The sequence below is a fragment of the Folsomia candida genome, unplaced genomic scaffold, assembly GCF_002217175.1.
Source record: "Folsomia candida strain VU population unplaced genomic scaffold, ASM221717v1 Fcan01_Sc008, whole genome shotgun sequence".
Taxonomy (NCBI): Eukaryota; Metazoa; Arthropoda; class Collembola; order Entomobryomorpha; family Isotomidae; genus Folsomia; species Folsomia candida.
This window is the reverse complement of record NW_019091200.1, coordinates 3,912,953-3,930,233: the sequence shown is the minus strand read 5'-3', so window position 1 is coordinate 3,930,233 and position 17,281 is coordinate 3,912,953. Positions and strand designations below refer to the sequence as shown.

The following is a 17,281-nucleotide window of genomic DNA, read 5'->3' as shown; positions in this document are numbered from 1 at the left end:
AAGGTCATAAAAGTTGCAAAGTTGAGTCGTCCTTATTCTACATATTGTCCATTTATTGCATACGACACTTCCATAACACACGCCTTGAGACCGACTAAATTATATAATTAATATAATTTTATGGTAACATTCACATTTTAAAAAAATTTCAGAATTTCAAATCAATAAGTTTTTCTCAGTCACCAACAAAATTTTCCAGTTTTATTCAATAACTTGTACATCTTTACCTGACTCTTGAATAATTAGCTTTAATTAATAATGCAATTAACTATTTCCACTAAATTAATCCTCGTGCTCCTATTTTTCACAAAAGCACCACAACTCCACCTCGGCGTCCGCTTCACCATTCAGACACCGAATATCTCTAGCGTGCATCCCACTCGCTCTGTGAACCTGAATCACTTTCGGTCCGCGTTTAAATCCAAAGCCGACTTCCGCCTCGATCAAAAAACCTCCGGGATTCGTAACGAATGCGACGATGTAGATGAAGTCCAGGTTGTCTTGACCTTGACCTCGCATTTCCATCCTTCCCGCAGACGTGACCTCGTGGACGGAGAGTTTGCCACATTTCTTATTTTTGGATAGAATCATCTCGTTCACGTATTTAATGGCTACGGACGCAGCGAGGTTAACATTTGGATCAGAGGTGGGGTCCACTATTTTGTGGGGGTAGTGACATGCGCAGTATTCTTTCGGAATCCCTGCCTCGTCGCAGGTTGTGTTTTCCAGGATCAGCGAAGAGAGAAAGTTTGGTGTTGATTTTTCAGGAATTTTGTACCTTTCTGATTTTGTCCCATTTTGTACGGCGTACTTTTCTAGGAGGAGGAGAAGCGTGGCGTGAAGGACGAAGGGGGATGAGAGTCGGCTACAAAATTAGTATAAACGTTAAGTTTTAAAGTTCTGGAATTTTTTGAAAAATTTACAAAACTAAATTGCTTAAGTTCCGGCCCGAAAGGGATTAATTTATAGGATTAAGTTACAGTTTGAAATAAAAGATATCAAAATTATCTACTCTGAAGCAACACTTAAGCTTTTAACCCATTTTACAAATCAATCGAGTTTTTAAAATTTAATTTTGCTGGTTTTTACCACCGAAAGTGATATAATTCGAGTCAGAGTTTTATTATCAGATAATAGATCAAGTCTGTATATCGTTTGATCAAGGAAATTGATGTTACAACTTGATGACAAGGTTTTGAAACAAAAGCAATATTTTTAGTTGACTTGACATCATAAAACATTTACAATTTAGCTGAACCGTTTTTCAAAAACTGTGTCAAAATTCCATAAAAATTACTCTGCCCCAAAAATAATTCTTGATTATACTTTGTATTTCTCTCGAGATTGATTTTCGGACTGCAAACCGACATCCCCCCAATTCAGTCAAGACATACAATTTGTTGCAAAATTTGAAAATATGCAAATTGCTTAATTTTTACCCCGAAATTAAATTAAAATTAATTTACTAAATTAAGTTGCTGTCAAATAAAAGGTTACATAAGTATGGGAATAAATCGACAAATTAATTTCTTTTAAATACAACCTTCATCTCAAAATTCCTGAATACACGTTTTAATTTTCCTCTAAAATTAACCTTCTAAAATAATTTTCAATTTACATACTTTGCATTCTTCTCGAGATTCGTGCCCCATTGCGGAAACCTTCTTACGATATCTTCTCCAAGCCTTATCCAAACGAAGGGCAGCTTATCTTCATACCATCCTTGCAAAGTTTCCCTCACTGGTCCGTAGCGATACCCGTGGTCACTCATGACTATGAGTAGCGTGTTTCGAAGGTGACCTTTCGACCCGAGTTGGTCCAAGGCGGTGGTGTAGGCGTCGTCAGAATGTGCAATCCCTGTTACAGCGTCATGACTCGCGGCAGAACTCCACGACATGGCGAAGGCTGGCGATGACGAAGATGACGAGGCGTCCACAACGGACAGGGCGTAATCAAGTAACGCTTCGTCATTCGTGCGGGGACCGACACAACCCTCGTAATAATTCTGCGGAAAAGGAATTTACATAATTTAAAAAATCAAGGTTTTGTCCGTAATGGAGAGATACATAAGATGGTGAAAAACGAGGTTTTGCAGAGTTTAACCAACCCGATTTTTAAAAAGTTTTCGATTTCAAACACAATCATATTTTGTATTTTATTGTATTTCGAAAACATAAAATTGAACTAGCCTCATAGAATTTTAACGAATTTCCTGCATTTTAATATGTGTATGTATTTCTGTTGCATGCAAATTGCAAAATATTTGCCTTTATTGGCAAATTCTGCTCCCCTCCCAGAGTATTATAGCGAGCCAAATATTCTACAGTTTTCTGGGAAACTTTCAGTTTTTCATTACCCGAATTCGGAACCATCTCGACGCCCACTCGTGCTCATGCACTGCGATCATGAACGGTCTAAAATAGTGGTCGACGGGCTTCTCCGCGAAACCTGTTCTGTAGTGGTTGAACCCCGTCGAAAATGGGGAGTCCTCCGCAAACGAGGTGATATAGCCCTTTTCCGCAAATCGCTTGAAGATCCAGGGACACTTGTCAAGTGGCGTCGAGCGAGAGTAGCAACCGCGTTGCAGAGATTCCTCACTTTTTCCGGCCAACAAGGCGCAGAAATTTGGGAAAGTGTTGTCACCAACTGAAATTTCAAATTGTAAAGCAAAATTCGAAACATGAAAACATGACAAAAAATTGCAAAAATTTGCACACCTTTCGTATATCCTTTCAACTCCACGGCTTTTAGCTCTTCCAATTTCGCCACCGTTCGAGGCATCATTCTCCTAAAGTTTAAGCGAGAAGTGGAATCGATCCCAAGAATCACCACGTTTGGGGGCTTATCATCGAAATCCTTCTTATCGTCATTTTTTCTCTTATCATCACTAATTGTAACAATGGAATGGAAATCCCGATAAATCAGCCACATTTCGAAAAAGCCGAAAATCACTTCGTGACACGTTATCATACAGAATTCTCCCAAAAGTGGTCCGGTTCTCATCTCTTTGAGCGGTACGCATTCAGAATACCTTGAAAATGTTTGATACTTTTTTGTATTTTCCAAATTCTGAATTTTTAAACTTGTGTTAAAATTACTTGACAAGGTTATCCGCGTCTTTATCTTGTCTTTCAGGGGATTGAGTTTGTCTCTCAATTTGGGTGAGACAACAGGACACGCGATCCCAAGAATATCCATCTCGCTCGATGGCAGTCTTATTGAAAATGATTTCCTACAAAGAGAAAATTGAGTAATTGGTAAATTGAAAATTTTACAAGAGAAAATTTGAAAATTGAAAACAAACTAAAATTTAAAAAAATCTCTTCAAGCAAAATGACGAAATTATGTCATTTGCAAAACTATGTTTCATTAAAAATTTAAGTGAATTGAATGCGAAACAGAATTATTATACAAGGGAGTAAAAATAATGTCCAAATAACTGGAAATTGCCATATTCACATTTCCAACGGTGAACGTCCACTTCTTAAATTTTCTACAATCCTGTACTGGTTTTGATATCTTCGAAAAATGAGATTTTATCGAATCGGCCCACGGATCCAAGTTTGGAATTTTACAGTTTAGCGTATCCACCAAAAACGAGTCTTGTTTCACATTCGAGTCTAATAGATCTGAAATAATGTAAACACAAATTTCCTAAAAATTTAGCTTTATTATTGTCCAAAAATTCTGAATCAGAATTTATTACAATTGTGTCTCTGTAACGAAGCAGGTTTCCTATTTTGTAGCACGATTCCACACAAAGTTATGAAAATTAGGAAGAAAATCAAAATAAATTTGAAAATTTTTCTCTTCGTATTTAAATTTCTGAAAAGTCGCTTCATAATTTATGTAAATATTTATCTAATAGTCACGTGTCCATTTCAAAACCATAAAAATATATTGTCACAACGTGTTTAACCTGCATATATATTTAGTTGACACTCGACCTTATCAAAAATGAAATGTGTTTGCACTAATGTGGCGATTCGTGTGACAGGAACATGACGACATGTAACAGTTAAGATAAGATAAGACAAGATAAGCTCATCACATGTACAACATTGTAGTGACAAATATACCATGCAATTAAATGCTGAATCATTTTTTATTGTTATGATTCATAATTTTCATTTTAATCATAAAAATTCGGGTACTTACTGCGGGTCTTAGGTACGTAAACTTTGCAAACATGCAAAATTTTGCATACTAATCCTAAGCTTACAAACTTTTACAAAGCTGTTGACTGACGAGCATATAATTTGAACGGTTTGTAATCTGAATTTGATTTATTTAAACATTTCTATAAAATGTCTGGTATATGTATTTTCAAAAATTTACAAGATTTACACAGTTACAAAGCCTTATATAAATTTTCTTCGCCTACAAAAAATCAGTATTTTTCACACGTCGGTCAAGCTCAGGAAAAAAATATACTTAATCCGTAAATAATTAATTTTAACAAATTGCATGATAAATAATTTATTTAATGGAGTGTGCAGGCAGGTCCATATCTGAGATGATGATTCTAAGTTTAGAAATCACTTGGCCCTTTCCCCGCAATCAATTAATCATCAAAACCGACATCAATTTCCAATTAGGTGACCTAATTCTGTCTGAGGAGTGAAGTGTGGTGAAAGCAGTGGTGCTTTCTCCTCGTGCATGTCTAGCAGATTAATTTGCCGTCACGATTTCCCGAGCATTCTTGGGCTGACTCGTCCCTTAACTTGCTCCTCATCTCCCTCCCACAAATACGAATCCTGCTCCTGAGACAATGCACACTTCCACCAGTTTAATCTACATGACCCACTCTTAACAATGCGGTAACAATTCATTACCAAATTTGGCATATATTTATATGTAATTAATTCGAAATTGGTTTGGTATCGATTTTGATTCCAATACATTTTATCCAGGTTTGTATCAATTTGGTAATAATGCTTATTACCGGTTTGATAATGGCTTTCTACAAATTGTTTTCAACTTGGTAAAAGGATAAAATCTGTTTTTACAACTTTCTATGAAGCGGTAAAATTTATCCACCACGAAATTTGTTTATACCATTCCCTGCAAAACTATAACCAAACCGGTATCAAAACATTATCAATACATAGTTTCATCCATTACAAGATTACTCTAATTACTTATAATTTTTTTCTAAATGTTTCGAAATTATTAATTTGAAATAAAATTGCTGCGACTGAAAAGCAAATAAGAACCAAACGACACAGGCAGAAATCTTGTAATCTGATTAGTGCACTAAAAACCTTTGAATATCGCTTAAAGGAGTCTAAACTTTAACAAAAAATATTATTTTTTACAAAATATTTAACAATTTTTTCAAGTTTATCAAATAAAATAGATTACAAAATTTAGCTTTCATAAAAATTGTTTCCTCCAACCCCTCCCTCAAATTTTCATGAACAGCAAATAAATTCTCTCTTTGACTTTCTCCACATATATTTGTATCTGGATATTTGTATATTTGTATCTATATTTGTATCTATACAAAATATTTGTATCTGGCTGGATTACCTTCATAAACATATAAATACTTAATCTTCATGAAATTCAAATGTATTCCCTCCTCATAACTTAATACCTCTTTGGTAACAAACTATTACCACATTTCCATACTCTCACACCTCCTCAGACTAGGGGGAGAGATGCCTAAATCCGTGATTATTAAGGGTGTCCATTCTCCCACCCGGTTTCATTGCAGCCGACACCGGAGCGAATAGTTGGATTCGGGCGGAGGATGTGGAATGCTGCAGTATTTATGTATTGATTCGGACCCAGTAATACGGCAGGGAGAAAGTTGGTGAAAGTGTCGCATCCATCTCCACCACCATCCACGGACGGAGGAAAGCTCTCTCGCTCTGCTCCTGGGTGGTAGGTTTTAGCAAAAGTTATATAATCCAATCCTTCCTTCCGTGATGTGATGTGATGTTATAGTCGCCCTCCTAGAGCAGTCAGTGCCGAAATCTACCCCACTTTCAGTTCCGGACGGGCCCTAAAAATATGATCTTGGAATAAAACCGCTTCAGCGATATATTTGCTAAATCTAAAATTTTAATGTTAAATTTTCGTTAACATAAATTCAATTTTTTATGTGAATTTATCATTAAAATAATTTTGCAAAAAATTTTTGGCGTAATTCTTTCAAGACTTGTTTCCCAGTATAAAGATATGTTAACCTTGTCACAAACCGCATACAAACTGAAGTTCACAAATTAAAAAAAAAGCTTAAATATTTTCAATTTCATAAAACTAACTTCAAACTTACCTTTGACAAGTTTTAAGTTAAATATGCTCAAAATAGTTCAATAACTTTGTAGCAAAACTGCAAACTGAGCGTAATCACTGCGCTCGTAAACGCTATGCCATCGAAATTTATGTCACCTAAATACTTATGCAGCAAATTGTTAAATTGCTACAAAGCAATTGTAATTTTCACACTTAGTGACTAATTTCTCACCAATTTTTTAAGATTATACACAATTAAAAATATTAGAATGACCCCATTAAAAAATAATCCACTTCTTTTTGGTCCACTCTCAGTCACGCGCCCTCCTTTCCTCCTTACATCCTCCCCTTGCTCCTGCTTTCACTTCACTTTCTCTCTCTCCCTTTCTAACTTTCATACATTCTCTTCTCCACTAGAAAACTAAACCAGACCCGACCACAGAACTATAGTCTCTCCCACATCATCTCTCTCCCTCTCTCTTTCTCTCTCTGCTATATATCCGCTCTCCAAAAAGAGACCACCTCATCTGCACCAAAAAAAAACAAACTTTCTCCATAAACTTTCACTATTGCATTACGTCCTCCTGCCCACTCTCTCTCTTTCCTCTCTCTCTCTCTTAATCTCTCTATCTCAGAATGCTTTCATAATAGTCGAACTTATCAATTGTGTCTTCCCCGTTTTAAGTATTTCCTTGTATCCTCCTCGTCGTCGTCGTCGTGTTGTTCTTGTCCTTCGCGATTACAATCAATTAGCAGCACCCGATTCGAAAATAAAATGAACAAGGCTGGCGGTGGCAGCGGTGGTAATTCCTGTTTACGAGATTACGGCCGGATTTGCACCATCTGCGGGACATCCGCTACCGTGGTGGTGAGTGGAGTGTGATAAAAATATTGGTGATAAATAAATTCGCAATAATTTTTGCAATAAATGATTTTCTTAGGGTGGCATCTACGCTATAGCGGCCCTCTTGATGAGGTATTATCTTAGTCCAGATTCACTCCAATATTTTGAAATGGTGCCTACCTACGTTCCTGCAATTACGGTAAATATTAAAGTGGAATTTGGATGGGTTGAGGAGATTCACTCCAAGATGCTGGTTACAAAATCTGGAAATTTTGTGAGTGGGTTTCACGAAATTTTATAATGTGACGTTCCCATTAAGAGGTTTTTTAAAAAATTACGAAACTCTACCAAGGGTTAAACCCTACTCTGCCAAGTTTATCAATAATATGAAACTTTGCAAAATGTGCAAACCCCACAAAATTTGATAGATTTCCATAAATTTTCAGAAAGATTATTATGAAAAATTCGGATAACCTCCGGGTTACAAACTTGAGTGAATATCCTCATAGTTTTTTTTTCACAAATAATTTACAAACAATTGGAAAAATAATGCCCATTTTTAAACAGTACACCCTTTGCGGATTGTTAACCTTGACCTTTTCCTGGAAGAGATATCGCAACTTTATTATGGTAAAAAATTAAATTTTAAAAATTTACTTGGACGTATTTTTTACTGAATTTGTTTAAATTTCAGCTAAAATTTAGCGCATACTTGGCCCTGTGCAACTCCGTTTTGTCCTCGGTCTTTACCTTAGCAGTGATCTTTGTTAACTTGAAAGTTTTTAACGCCATGAATACCGAGACTTGTGAAATTAATGCGAGCACCAATACTTGCGGGTGTAAAGTGGAACCTTTTTCGCCTGCATTTCCGAAAGGTATGTAATTAATATTGAGCAAGTTGTGTGCAAAATTTTTGCAAAAAAATTATACCAGGAACTATTTGAACAATCACTCCACGCAAAGAACTGGTTCGAAAAAATTATGTAGGAATTATTGCAGAATTACCCCAATTTATCAATTTCTTTCGAAAAAGTAACAAATTTTCCACGTTTCAAATTAATGAAAATAAAATTTCCGTCGATATAAAACCGAATACAAAAATTTTATAAACGTCACAAAATATTGATTGAAAAAGATCTTGGACAACTTTTGTAAAAGAACGTACCTAAAAATATTTATTAACGTCACTATTAATTTTTTTTGCAGAACAAACAATAATATTTGAAAATCTCTCGAGCACGTGTACTTATCCTGTGGCCGTGTTAAGCTTTTGTCTCGTCCTTATGGTTCCTACCTCAATGTGCAGCGTGTTTCTATCTCTCTTTATGTACCGCTTGTTGGACGAGCTCATCGATTAAGGAATTCTTAACTAGTTTTAGCCTAAAGTAAAATCTACAAGTAAAATATTCAAGATAAATTGGTAACAAAATTGTCACCGAGTGTCGACAATATGAAGCTTTACCGCGTTGGTAACGATTTATCACCGAACAGAATATCGAAATTTGTAGCCAACCTTTTACGAGAGTTGTGACATGTGAGTTAGCAAATTTTTAGAGTTTTGCAGAAATTAGCATGCAAATCGTTACGAACGCGGTAGACCTTCCTCATCCTCACTCGGTAACAATTTTATTACCAACTTATTTTGAGTAAATATTTCAGAAAAAAATCAGCAATACTTAAAGTTACGTATGAAAAACTAACTAATCCATGCTAAAATAATTGGTGCCAAAAATCTAAAAATACCAAAAATACGAAAGACTTCTTTTCTCAAAATGTCGATTACAAAAAAGTCGCTGTGAAATCTAAAATTTTGTGCCACACGTAAAAAAAAGACAACGCAAATGATTGTGACAGACGACAGCACAAAAAATTTCTGGAAATTTCGAATATTATTTTAGACATTGACACATCTTATGGCTTGTCAGGGTTCATGGTCATAAAAAAGCTGGGAAATTAATTTATACAAGTTTTACGTAGACCAGAACACCACGACTGCATTATTATTACATAATTGTTCTCATATAATTATGTTCGGCAGACTAACTCAATATTTAATTGTGATGGATTAATGACTTAATTTTAATTAATTAATTATAAATATGTAAGTAGAAATTTATGTAATGGATGAGTACAAATTTATTTATTTATCATACGTACATAGACAAGAATACGAACTTATTATTGAATTAACCGGACAGAAACTTTTCTAGATGTGTATATATACTTTCGAAAACAATTTTTATAGAAATTTATGCAGGCCCAAATTTTTAGAAGTTATATACATAAATGACATTTATGAAATTGTATATTAAATATTGATGCAGATATTTGTAACCGTATAACCTTAGTAAACTTATAAATGGTTGTGCATACAAGATTACAAAGATTACGAAGGAAATTTCGCATATGAAGAGCAAAGTTTTTGGAGAAATTCCAGTTGAATTTTATAAAGAGGTAATTTACGAATTTTTTGGTAACTTTGTAAAATCCGTAAATTTTGAGAAAAAACGTTACACACTTTTACAAAATAAAAAGATCTAAAAATTCGTAAGCTAATTTTCCTTGGAAAATTTTGAAAGAGTTTGTAAGTTTACGGATTTTACGTAGTTACCAAGGCCTGCGTGAATTGGATCTAAGATTCAAAGTTTGTAAACCGTAAACTTAATTCGCAAAATTTCCCTTTTCACTAAATAATCGAAGCTCTTAATATGTGTTAGTTCATGGTTGATTTGTAAGCTTTGTAATCTTTGTAATCTTGCGGAAACATTTGCAAGTCTGAGAATTTTACTGGGTTACAAATATCCGCGTGAGAAACAGTCAGAAATACAAAAGTCGGGACGTTACTTTAATTTGGTATCAGATAGTCGATTAGGGTCGAAAGTTTAAGAGTTTTTGCTCAAATAAATACTCGCCGAGTACTATTTACGAGGTTGTTAACAAAAAATACTCATGAAATTATAGGGTCTAAAAATTAGACATATTAAATATTTACTAGTGTTTTATTATGATACAAAAAAATTGTTAATTAAATTAAAAAATTGTTAAATTACGAACAAATTAATCATCAATTTATGAATAAATATGAGAGAAGGAGATTATTGTGAGAAGAATCGGGGTCGTCGTCCTCGTCGTCAAATGTGGAACTATTATTTGCGACATTTGCCAATTTTACGGTGTTGTTATAGTCGTACCATTATAATTCGGACTTTCTCCAACTCCATGGAAGGTGGGCTGATCCGCCAGTTTGATACCAGACGTAGAACACCGTGCAGGCAAACATGATTGCCTAAAAAAGGTAGAAATACAGTTACCAGTGAATCTGGATATAGGTAGATATGCGCTTATCCAACCATATAAAAAATTTTGCATGCTGACATACCAGCAATTAAGAAAATTCGCTATTTTAACGTAACGATAAGATAACAAAATTTGAGCGAAAGAATATTTCTAAAATTTAATTTTTCTATGCAAATGGTATGTCAATTGACAATTCGCTACGTACATATTTATTCGGATGTTTGTAACTGTGTATATTTCGTAAAATTACTTTATACACTTTACAAAAATCATGGAAGGCTATTAACCTGCATAACTTTGAAATAGTTACCACCTCTGTAGAGCCTTACAACTTGTAAGGCTCGTTTACTGTGTACGGTGTACGTATTCAATTTGCATACAAATTTGCACACACTTACCAGAACGACAATGGAAATGAAGCAGAGCCAAAGACCTTCTCGATTAGCTTCGTCAACTTTGTCGATGGATTCCTTCAGGATTTTCACTTCCTGTCGAAGACTTGACACCGTCGCCTCGAGATGATGCACCAATTCGGCGTCATTATCGCTACCGCTTCCTTTCGACATTGCTGTTTGCGAGTAAACGTCAAATCTACAATATAAATTTATATAAATTTTTGAAAAATAATTTACAACGACTCTAAACTATTTCAAGATGTTCATAATTTTATTAAACACATTAACTAACATAATTATCCCCAATGTTATGCAATTTATACATTTTTTAAATGTGAACAATCTTACCAAATTAAAAACGGCACAAAATCCACTCTTGTTATTCTCTTCCGGCTGGAAGTTAAAAGGATGCAATGTTATGTATGAGCTTGTAAAGAAACCTTTTTATTTTCCGTAAGAAATGCATACATGCACCGGTTAAATAAAACAGAATGAGCAGTGTGACACACGGTATAAGCCTGGCCTGATATCAGGGTTCGTAACTACGTGTTCTGTAATCTGATTTTTTCGTTCTCTAATGAGGCATGCACTTTTTTCATTTACACATTTTCTCACTTTTTCTGTCGAGTTGGGGTATTTTATTTGTAAATCGTTGTCCATTGTACGTGTAATGTTATAGATTTGTAAGTATTTGTACATACGTGCACGATTTCTAGGTACTTTAGATATCAACTAAAAAAACGTCGGTGTTTTCATTTATCTAAACTACACCGTGATGTTTTTTAAAGAACCCTGATGCTTAGTATGTACAAATATAGACATTATTCCTCTCCTCCCACAGTACTGAAAGATCGCTGTATGTACTAATATATATGAACAGATGTACATGTAGGAGTCCATTTCATTGTTAACTCACATCCCAGTAATAAGACTTTGGTTAAAGGTTTTTATGAAAGAAAACAGCGTGGGTGGACTAGCTGAGATTTGGATGCGGATGATTAATGGAAAGATAATATTAACGTATTTTCCATACAATTTAATTTATTTCATGTGCCTTTATCTTAATTAATTATTAATTCTTTATCTTATTTAATTAACAAATGTATCAATACAAAATTTTACTAATTATCATGAAAGCATGATCATGTTATTAATAATTTTAAAATTTTAATAATCTCACCATCAAAAATATTGAAATATAATCCAGATTATTATCAGATCTGAGTATTTGCTAATAAGACACAAATACTTTTTAATATATACAAAAAGCGTATAAATTTTACAAAAACGAAGTTTTATAACATACTCATCTCATTTTTTTAGTCCGACCAGGTCACGTTGTCCAGTCTTGTAAAATAAAAGCTGCACCTTTTTCTCCTAGCAGGATGACTGGTGCGTTAATATTCGCATTCGTAATTATGGGAATTACAGACGCGTCCACGATACGAAGTCCATTGATGCCTTTCACCCTGTTGTAAAATTATAACAAAATTACTAGAGACAAATTAGCGTGTAAAGCACACTTTAAAAAATCCAGGAATAAAATTTTGCTCGAGTGACAAGTTTCGATACAAAATTATTAAAAAAAACAATCTTAATCCGTATAAAATTTGTAAAAGTTGGTAAAAAAAAACTGGTGGAAAAATGTTACAAACATGATAAACACGCTACTTGGTAATAGATTATTACCAAGTATGAAAATCTGTTACCAAACGGTGACCATATCAGTTTGGTATGTAATCAACTACAATTTGGTAGTCAATTTTAGTTTTTTTGTTACCTTAATTTGGTATCCACCACGGCCAAGGGATCCTCGGCCTTTCCCATTTTGCACGTTCCGCAGGGATGGTAAATAGTGAAGGTCAAGTGGCGAATGTAGCACTCCAAGTAATCCGGCGATCTCCACTCGAATTTTTCACATCCCTGCAATTTTCCAGGTGCCAATTTGGCCCCCACTTTTTGCCACGTATCCGTCCCCTCATACATTTCCAGGAGGAATTGCAACGCTATTAAACAAAAGTATGGTAAAAAATTTCGAAAACTTAAAAAAATACACCATTTATAATTAAATTATTACTATTATAAACATAATTTTTGGTAAAAAATCTCACTAAATACACAAATTGATGAAAGGGTACTATCATTTGGTAACATGCTTATTTCTAAACTAATCGAAAACGGAATAATGTGTTGAAACCTATTATTTATCTCTTGATAGCCAAAATTAACCGATTTTAATACAACATGTAACGAAACCAAACAATGGGCAGATTTTCAATTTTTGTAAGAATATATTATTTATGAAAGTTTTTAAAGTTTCAAATCTGTGATGACTAGCATAAAATTATTTTTAAAATTTTAAAACAAAATTATATTCATCGTCTACTGTGTGGGGGAATTCCTTTTATCTTTAGTTAGTAATTTGACTCGCTCTCACCATAAAATTGTCTACTTGGAGTGCAACTATACCACATAAATTCAAATTGCTGCTTCATTAATTTGCAAAATGGAATAGAATTTCTGACCTTCCTTCATGGCCACCATGTCGCCCGGATGGCTGTAATATTTCGGATCGATTAAAGGAATCCGAGCAGGGTCGGAACTTGCCAGTTTGATTTCGCCCGTGCTTTTCGGCCTGCCCAAGTCGACCATGACGAAATTGGCGTCGTGACCAATCCAGGGATCCAACAGGGCTTCAAGAATGCTGGGTTTGAGACCAAAAACTGCAGTAAAATCGCCCGCAATCGACTGTCGTAGGCCAACGGGAGTCTGATGAAACTCGATGTCGGGCCAATTGGGGTCCACACTTTGCGTCGTGGCGATATATCCCACTCCTGCGAGTTGGTTGAACGAAAAGGCGCCTGTGGAATAGTCAATTTGCTAATTAGTTCGTACTTTTTGATAGAATTTGCAAATTACAGAAATAATTGTATTCGGTAAAAGATTTTTATTCAGCGCACACACGAAATAAATATCTGCAAATAGTTTTAATCCTGGTGTTTCAAAATCAGGTTAGTTTGAATAAAATTATTTGCAAATAATTTTGCTGCTAACTTAACGAGTTTGCCAATTAATCTGCATATTTCTACTCACCCGTCCCATTTTTCACATATTCTAAAACACTCTGATACGTGAGATCTCGATCCGTTAAGAATGAAATGGATTCATTTAATAAGAACGGGCCGAACAAGGTGAGGACATGATCCTGTAAATTTTGACCCACACCTGGCAAGTCTAACACCGGGGTGACCTGGATAAATTAGTACTTTCTTATCAATCAACAATATAAAGTAACCTGAGGTTCCTAAATCACCCAGTTTTTTAAGCATACCCCGACCGACGCCAAATGCTCGCTTGGTCCGATTCCAGATAACATTAGCAAATGCGGTGTTCCGATCGCCCTAAAGAAAAAGTAATCAAATAAAAGTCCGAGTTAATATTATTCTCTCGACCAAAGTAATCGACCACTGTGCAATTTTGCAAATTTACACAGTTCTTTAATTTTGCAAATTTACACAGTTTTTTATTTCGCATCATTGATAAGCTCTACAAAATAAAATGACCACTTACCCCGCACTCAAGATAATTTCCTTCCTCGCCTTTGCCGTTAAAGTTTTATCGTTTTTGACATAAGTGACGCTCCCTGCGTGAAGGGACCCATTTTCGTCCTCGTCAACATTGATCTACATAAAAAATCATGAATATTCTTCATTGAAAAAGCTATCCTGCCAGCTTTAAAATGTTGATCCGATTCAGATTGTATTTATATATTAAGGTGAGACAATTCATGCCCTCAGATGTTTATAAGCCCAGTTCAAACTGTAACTTTTGTCAAATTACATAAATGTTTGAAAGTTTACGGAGTTCTATGTGGTTACAAATATCTGACTGAATTGACTCAAACACATATGTGCATACCTTAATTACACGTGAATATCTGCTAACGATCAAGTTTTCCCGACCGAGAATCGGGTGAAGAAATGCGCGATAAGTGCTTTCTCTGTGACCCTGATAGATTGTAACGTCCATTGGGTAAAATCCTAAAAAAAATTATATTGCACAGGAAATTCAGATAGACTCATGCGTTATGACTGCTTAACATAATAATTATAAGGAGTGATCGGATGATATCCAATCCGATCGGATTATCTGGCTGTTTACTATAACATGGATCCGACCTGATCCGACAGATCGGATTTACGAACCCTGCTAAGGAGTACATAAATGGATGTTTAAAAATGACGAACACACTTTTTTTAACAACGACGGCACAAAAAACTTTGAATTTTTCAAACAAAATTTTTCAACAATAATATTCTGTAAATACTTACATACCAGGGACTTGTCGGCTGTTGGGGTCAGTCGTGGTATCGAATCCCAACTCTTTCCCACCCGCAACCCATTCCTCTTGTGATGGATGATAACTCTGCTTGGAAACGTCCAATGGTCCACTCGACCCGTGAAAATCGGCTGCCATAAAAAATCATTTAAAATTTCTTGTTTAATGAAGCAAATTCAGAATTTGAAAATACAGTTTTCCACATACGATTTGGAAAAGATCCATGATAAGTTTCCGACTTTTTGAAAAATGGTAACAAGTTGTCGTAACTCCATTCGTCATCTCCGGTTGCTTTGACCCACTCGTTGTAATCTTTGGGGTTACCGCGTTGGTAAATCATCCAATTTAGGGAGCTGCATCCACCCAAAATTTTTCCACGAGGCCAAGCCAGTTGCTAAATCAGGGCAAGATAAGCATTTCCAGTTCGATAACCAATTTGATAAAGTTCTACAGTTATCTACATTGTGGCACCAAATTTACTACTTTCCACCATTTCTTATGCATACGACTTACATTGTTGTACATTGATAAGCACGCGTTATCCTGGGGCACTGTCTTATACCCCCAATCCGTCGGAGGATGGTGCAAATTATACGGGGCGAGTTCCGGAATGGAGTTCAGGAGGCTGGGGTCACCTCCCGCTTCTAAAAGTAGGACTGTAAAGCGCCCATTTTCTGAGAGACGATTCGCCATCACACACCCAGCAGAACCACCTCCCACTAAAAATAAAACCTTAATTTCAATTTTTTTCTTAAAAAAATCATGTAAAAACTGCATGCACTCACCAATAATAAAATCATAGATGGGAACTTCGCCGAAGAGAAGGGTCGAAAATGGGATTGGATGAAGCACCAAATCCTCCAACATATTCGACGCTGACCAAATATTTGTCAAAACTGAAATTATAAAGACCAGCGAACCTGCCGACGTGAGGGGGAGAGGCAGTTGGAGGAGGTTAAATAAATGGAGATGCACTTGAACAAAGTTATCTGCCATTATGCCAATTTTTTTTAATTGTATCTAATTTGTATGCAAATTACGCTAATTTACTGTGAATATTCAGATTTTTGGGATCAGATTGTACCCATATTTAGAAATCAATCACGTAGAGCAAGTCTCGTTTAATGGAACGTTGCTGAAGTCAACAACGTAGGCCAGTCATGACACGTTTCAGTTTCAATGTATGTAATAAATTACTGTAAAATTAGCATGAAAAGAGCTCATAAGCTGACCGAAAAGAGTTCCAATTTTGAGTATCCCTTATTTCAAAGGGTAAAAATAACTGTTGTTTTATTGCTGGACTTGACATTGTTAAAATCAATATGCTTACATACTTATATCTAGTTGCTACTTTACTATTTGTACTATTGAAAAGCCAAATATTTAACAAGTTTATTCCAATGTGACCCAACAAATTCTGTTAAATGCGTAAGCTTACAAATGTGCAAATTTGCCAAGATTATGAAGTAAATCGGGTTACAAGTCTATCTTACACATAGATAAATTGAATTTTCCCATTATAAACTTATACATATTTTGCCTACATACAAATTTTAGGTATATGTTTTTGAAAAGTGGCAATATTTTTATAAATAGAAATGCACACTTTTGGAAAAATTTCAGCGATAAATGTCCAGATTTCAGGATGCTTGTCTTAAACTGGAAAAAATAAACAATGAATCGCATACAAAGGAAACTGAACAATTTTGCACATTTTAGTGGGTTGCAAATATGTACTGATATATCCGAGTGAATAATCTCAATTATTTCATGCAAAATTTCATCCATCCATCCATCATAAATTAGGAGCTTCATTTCAATTTTCAGCAATTTTTGGAATTCTTTATCCAAGTTCTATGGATCATTTATATTACATAGGTATGTATAATCCTGCTTCTACATATTACTATATGAAATCAATACAATTTACACCAATTTTAAAATTATATCTTCATTCAATTGAAAGAAATTACAAGATGGTATGTAACACTGAAACATGATCCCGACCTTCACAATGACAATAGCTTCGTCTAGTCACTTTGTTCTTCTAATTTTTTAACTTTTAATTGTTTTGGCATGATTTGCAGAAAATCTCACTTCTGCCACAGTTCCTATTTACGTATTTAGTGTATCACTAAATAAAGAGTTTATTGTTTTGGGCAT

General features: G+C 34.9%; 3 protein-coding genes and 2 long non-coding RNA genes across 5 annotated transcripts; 2 read left to right on the top strand and 3 right to left on the bottom strand.

Annotated features, from left to right (window-relative positions):
- Positions 1-169: 169 nt before the first annotated feature.
- Positions 170-4,463, bottom strand: LOC110853252. The gene is made up of 7 exons (XM_022101505.2): positions 3,707-4,463; positions 3,460-3,629; positions 3,099-3,232; positions 2,718-3,031; positions 2,357-2,646; positions 1,623-2,005; positions 170-865 (listed from the first exon to the last, which is right to left on the bottom strand). Exons 1-7 carry the CDS (start codon positions 3,840-3,842, stop codon positions 298-300), a joined length of 1,995 nt encoding a protein of 664 aa, XP_021957197.2. The 5' UTR covers positions 3,843-4,463; the 3' UTR covers positions 170-297.
- LOC118436472 lies at positions 2,962-3,822 on the top strand. Its single transcript, XR_004835481.1, has 2 exons — positions 2,962-3,014; positions 3,136-3,822. It is a non-coding gene; the product is annotated as an uncharacterized LOC118436472 (long non-coding RNA).
- A 2,118-nt stretch (positions 4,464-6,581) lies between the features above and the next one.
- On the top strand, positions 6,582-9,911 carry LOC110853251. The gene is made up of 5 exons (XM_022101504.2): positions 6,582-7,111; positions 7,185-7,286; positions 7,655-7,717; positions 7,782-7,962; positions 8,294-9,911. The coding sequence occupies exons 1-5, from the start codon at positions 7,019-7,021 to the stop codon at positions 8,443-8,445; spliced, it is 591 nt and encodes a 196-aa protein (XP_021957196.1). The 5' UTR covers positions 6,582-7,018; the 3' UTR covers positions 8,446-9,911.
- Positions 9,203-11,467, bottom strand: LOC110853288. The gene is made up of 3 exons (XR_002548190.2): positions 11,128-11,467; positions 10,783-10,975; positions 9,203-10,373 (listed from the first exon to the last, which is right to left on the bottom strand). It is a non-coding gene; the product is annotated as an uncharacterized LOC110853288 (long non-coding RNA).
- A 495-nt stretch (positions 11,468-11,962) lies between these two features.
- LOC110853250 (oxygen-dependent choline dehydrogenase) lies at positions 11,963-16,114 on the bottom strand. Its single transcript, XM_035854390.1, has 11 exons — positions 15,971-16,114; positions 15,632-15,850; positions 15,326-15,512; positions 15,115-15,249; positions 14,698-14,819; positions 14,350-14,462; positions 14,111-14,180; positions 13,873-14,029; positions 13,305-13,640; positions 12,560-12,785; positions 11,963-12,248 (listed from the first exon to the last, which is right to left on the bottom strand). The coding sequence occupies exons 1-11, from the start codon at positions 16,112-16,114 to the stop codon at positions 12,113-12,115; spliced, it is 1,845 nt and encodes a 614-aa protein (XP_035710283.1). The 3' UTR covers positions 11,963-12,112.
- Positions 16,115-17,281: the final 1,167 nt, after the last annotated feature.

Excerpts from the sequence above, each read along its gene's own strand:
- LOC110853252 (XM_022101505.2), bottom strand. The coding sequence starts at position 3,842 with ATGAAGCGACTTTTCAGAAATTTAAATACGAAGAGAAAAATTTTCAAA. Across the intron at positions 3,630-3,706 it reads TTCGTTACAGAGACACAATT|ATCTATTAGACTCGAATGTG; the intron begins GTAATAAATTCT and ends ACATTATTTCAG. Across the intron at positions 2,006-2,356 it reads CGAGATGGTTCCGAATTCGG|AATTATTACGAGGGTTGTGT; the intron begins GTAATGAAAAAC and ends CCTTTTCCGCAG.
- LOC110853251 (XM_022101504.2), top strand. The coding sequence starts at position 7,019 with ATGAACAAGGCTGGCGGTGGCAGCGGTGGTAATTCCTGTTTACGAGAT. Across the intron at positions 7,287-7,654 it reads CCTACGTTCCTGCAATTACG|TACACCCTTTGCGGATTGTT; the intron begins GTAAATATTAAA and ends ATTTTTAAACAG. Across the intron at positions 7,718-7,781 it reads GATATCGCAACTTTATTATG|CTAAAATTTAGCGCATACTT; the intron begins GTAAAAAATTAA and ends TTTAAATTTCAG.
- LOC110853250 (XM_035854390.1), bottom strand. The coding sequence starts at position 16,114 with ATGGCAGATAACTTTGTTCAAGTGCATCTCCATTTATTTAACCTCCTC. Across the intron at positions 15,513-15,631 it reads GCTTATCAATGTACAACAAT|CAACTGGCTTGGCCTCGTGG; the intron begins GTAAGTCGTATG and ends GCCCTGATTTAG. Across the intron at positions 14,030-14,110 it reads AGCATTTGGCGTCGGTCGGG|GTCACCCCGGTGTTAGACTT; the intron begins GTATGCTTAAAA and ends TAATTTATCCAG.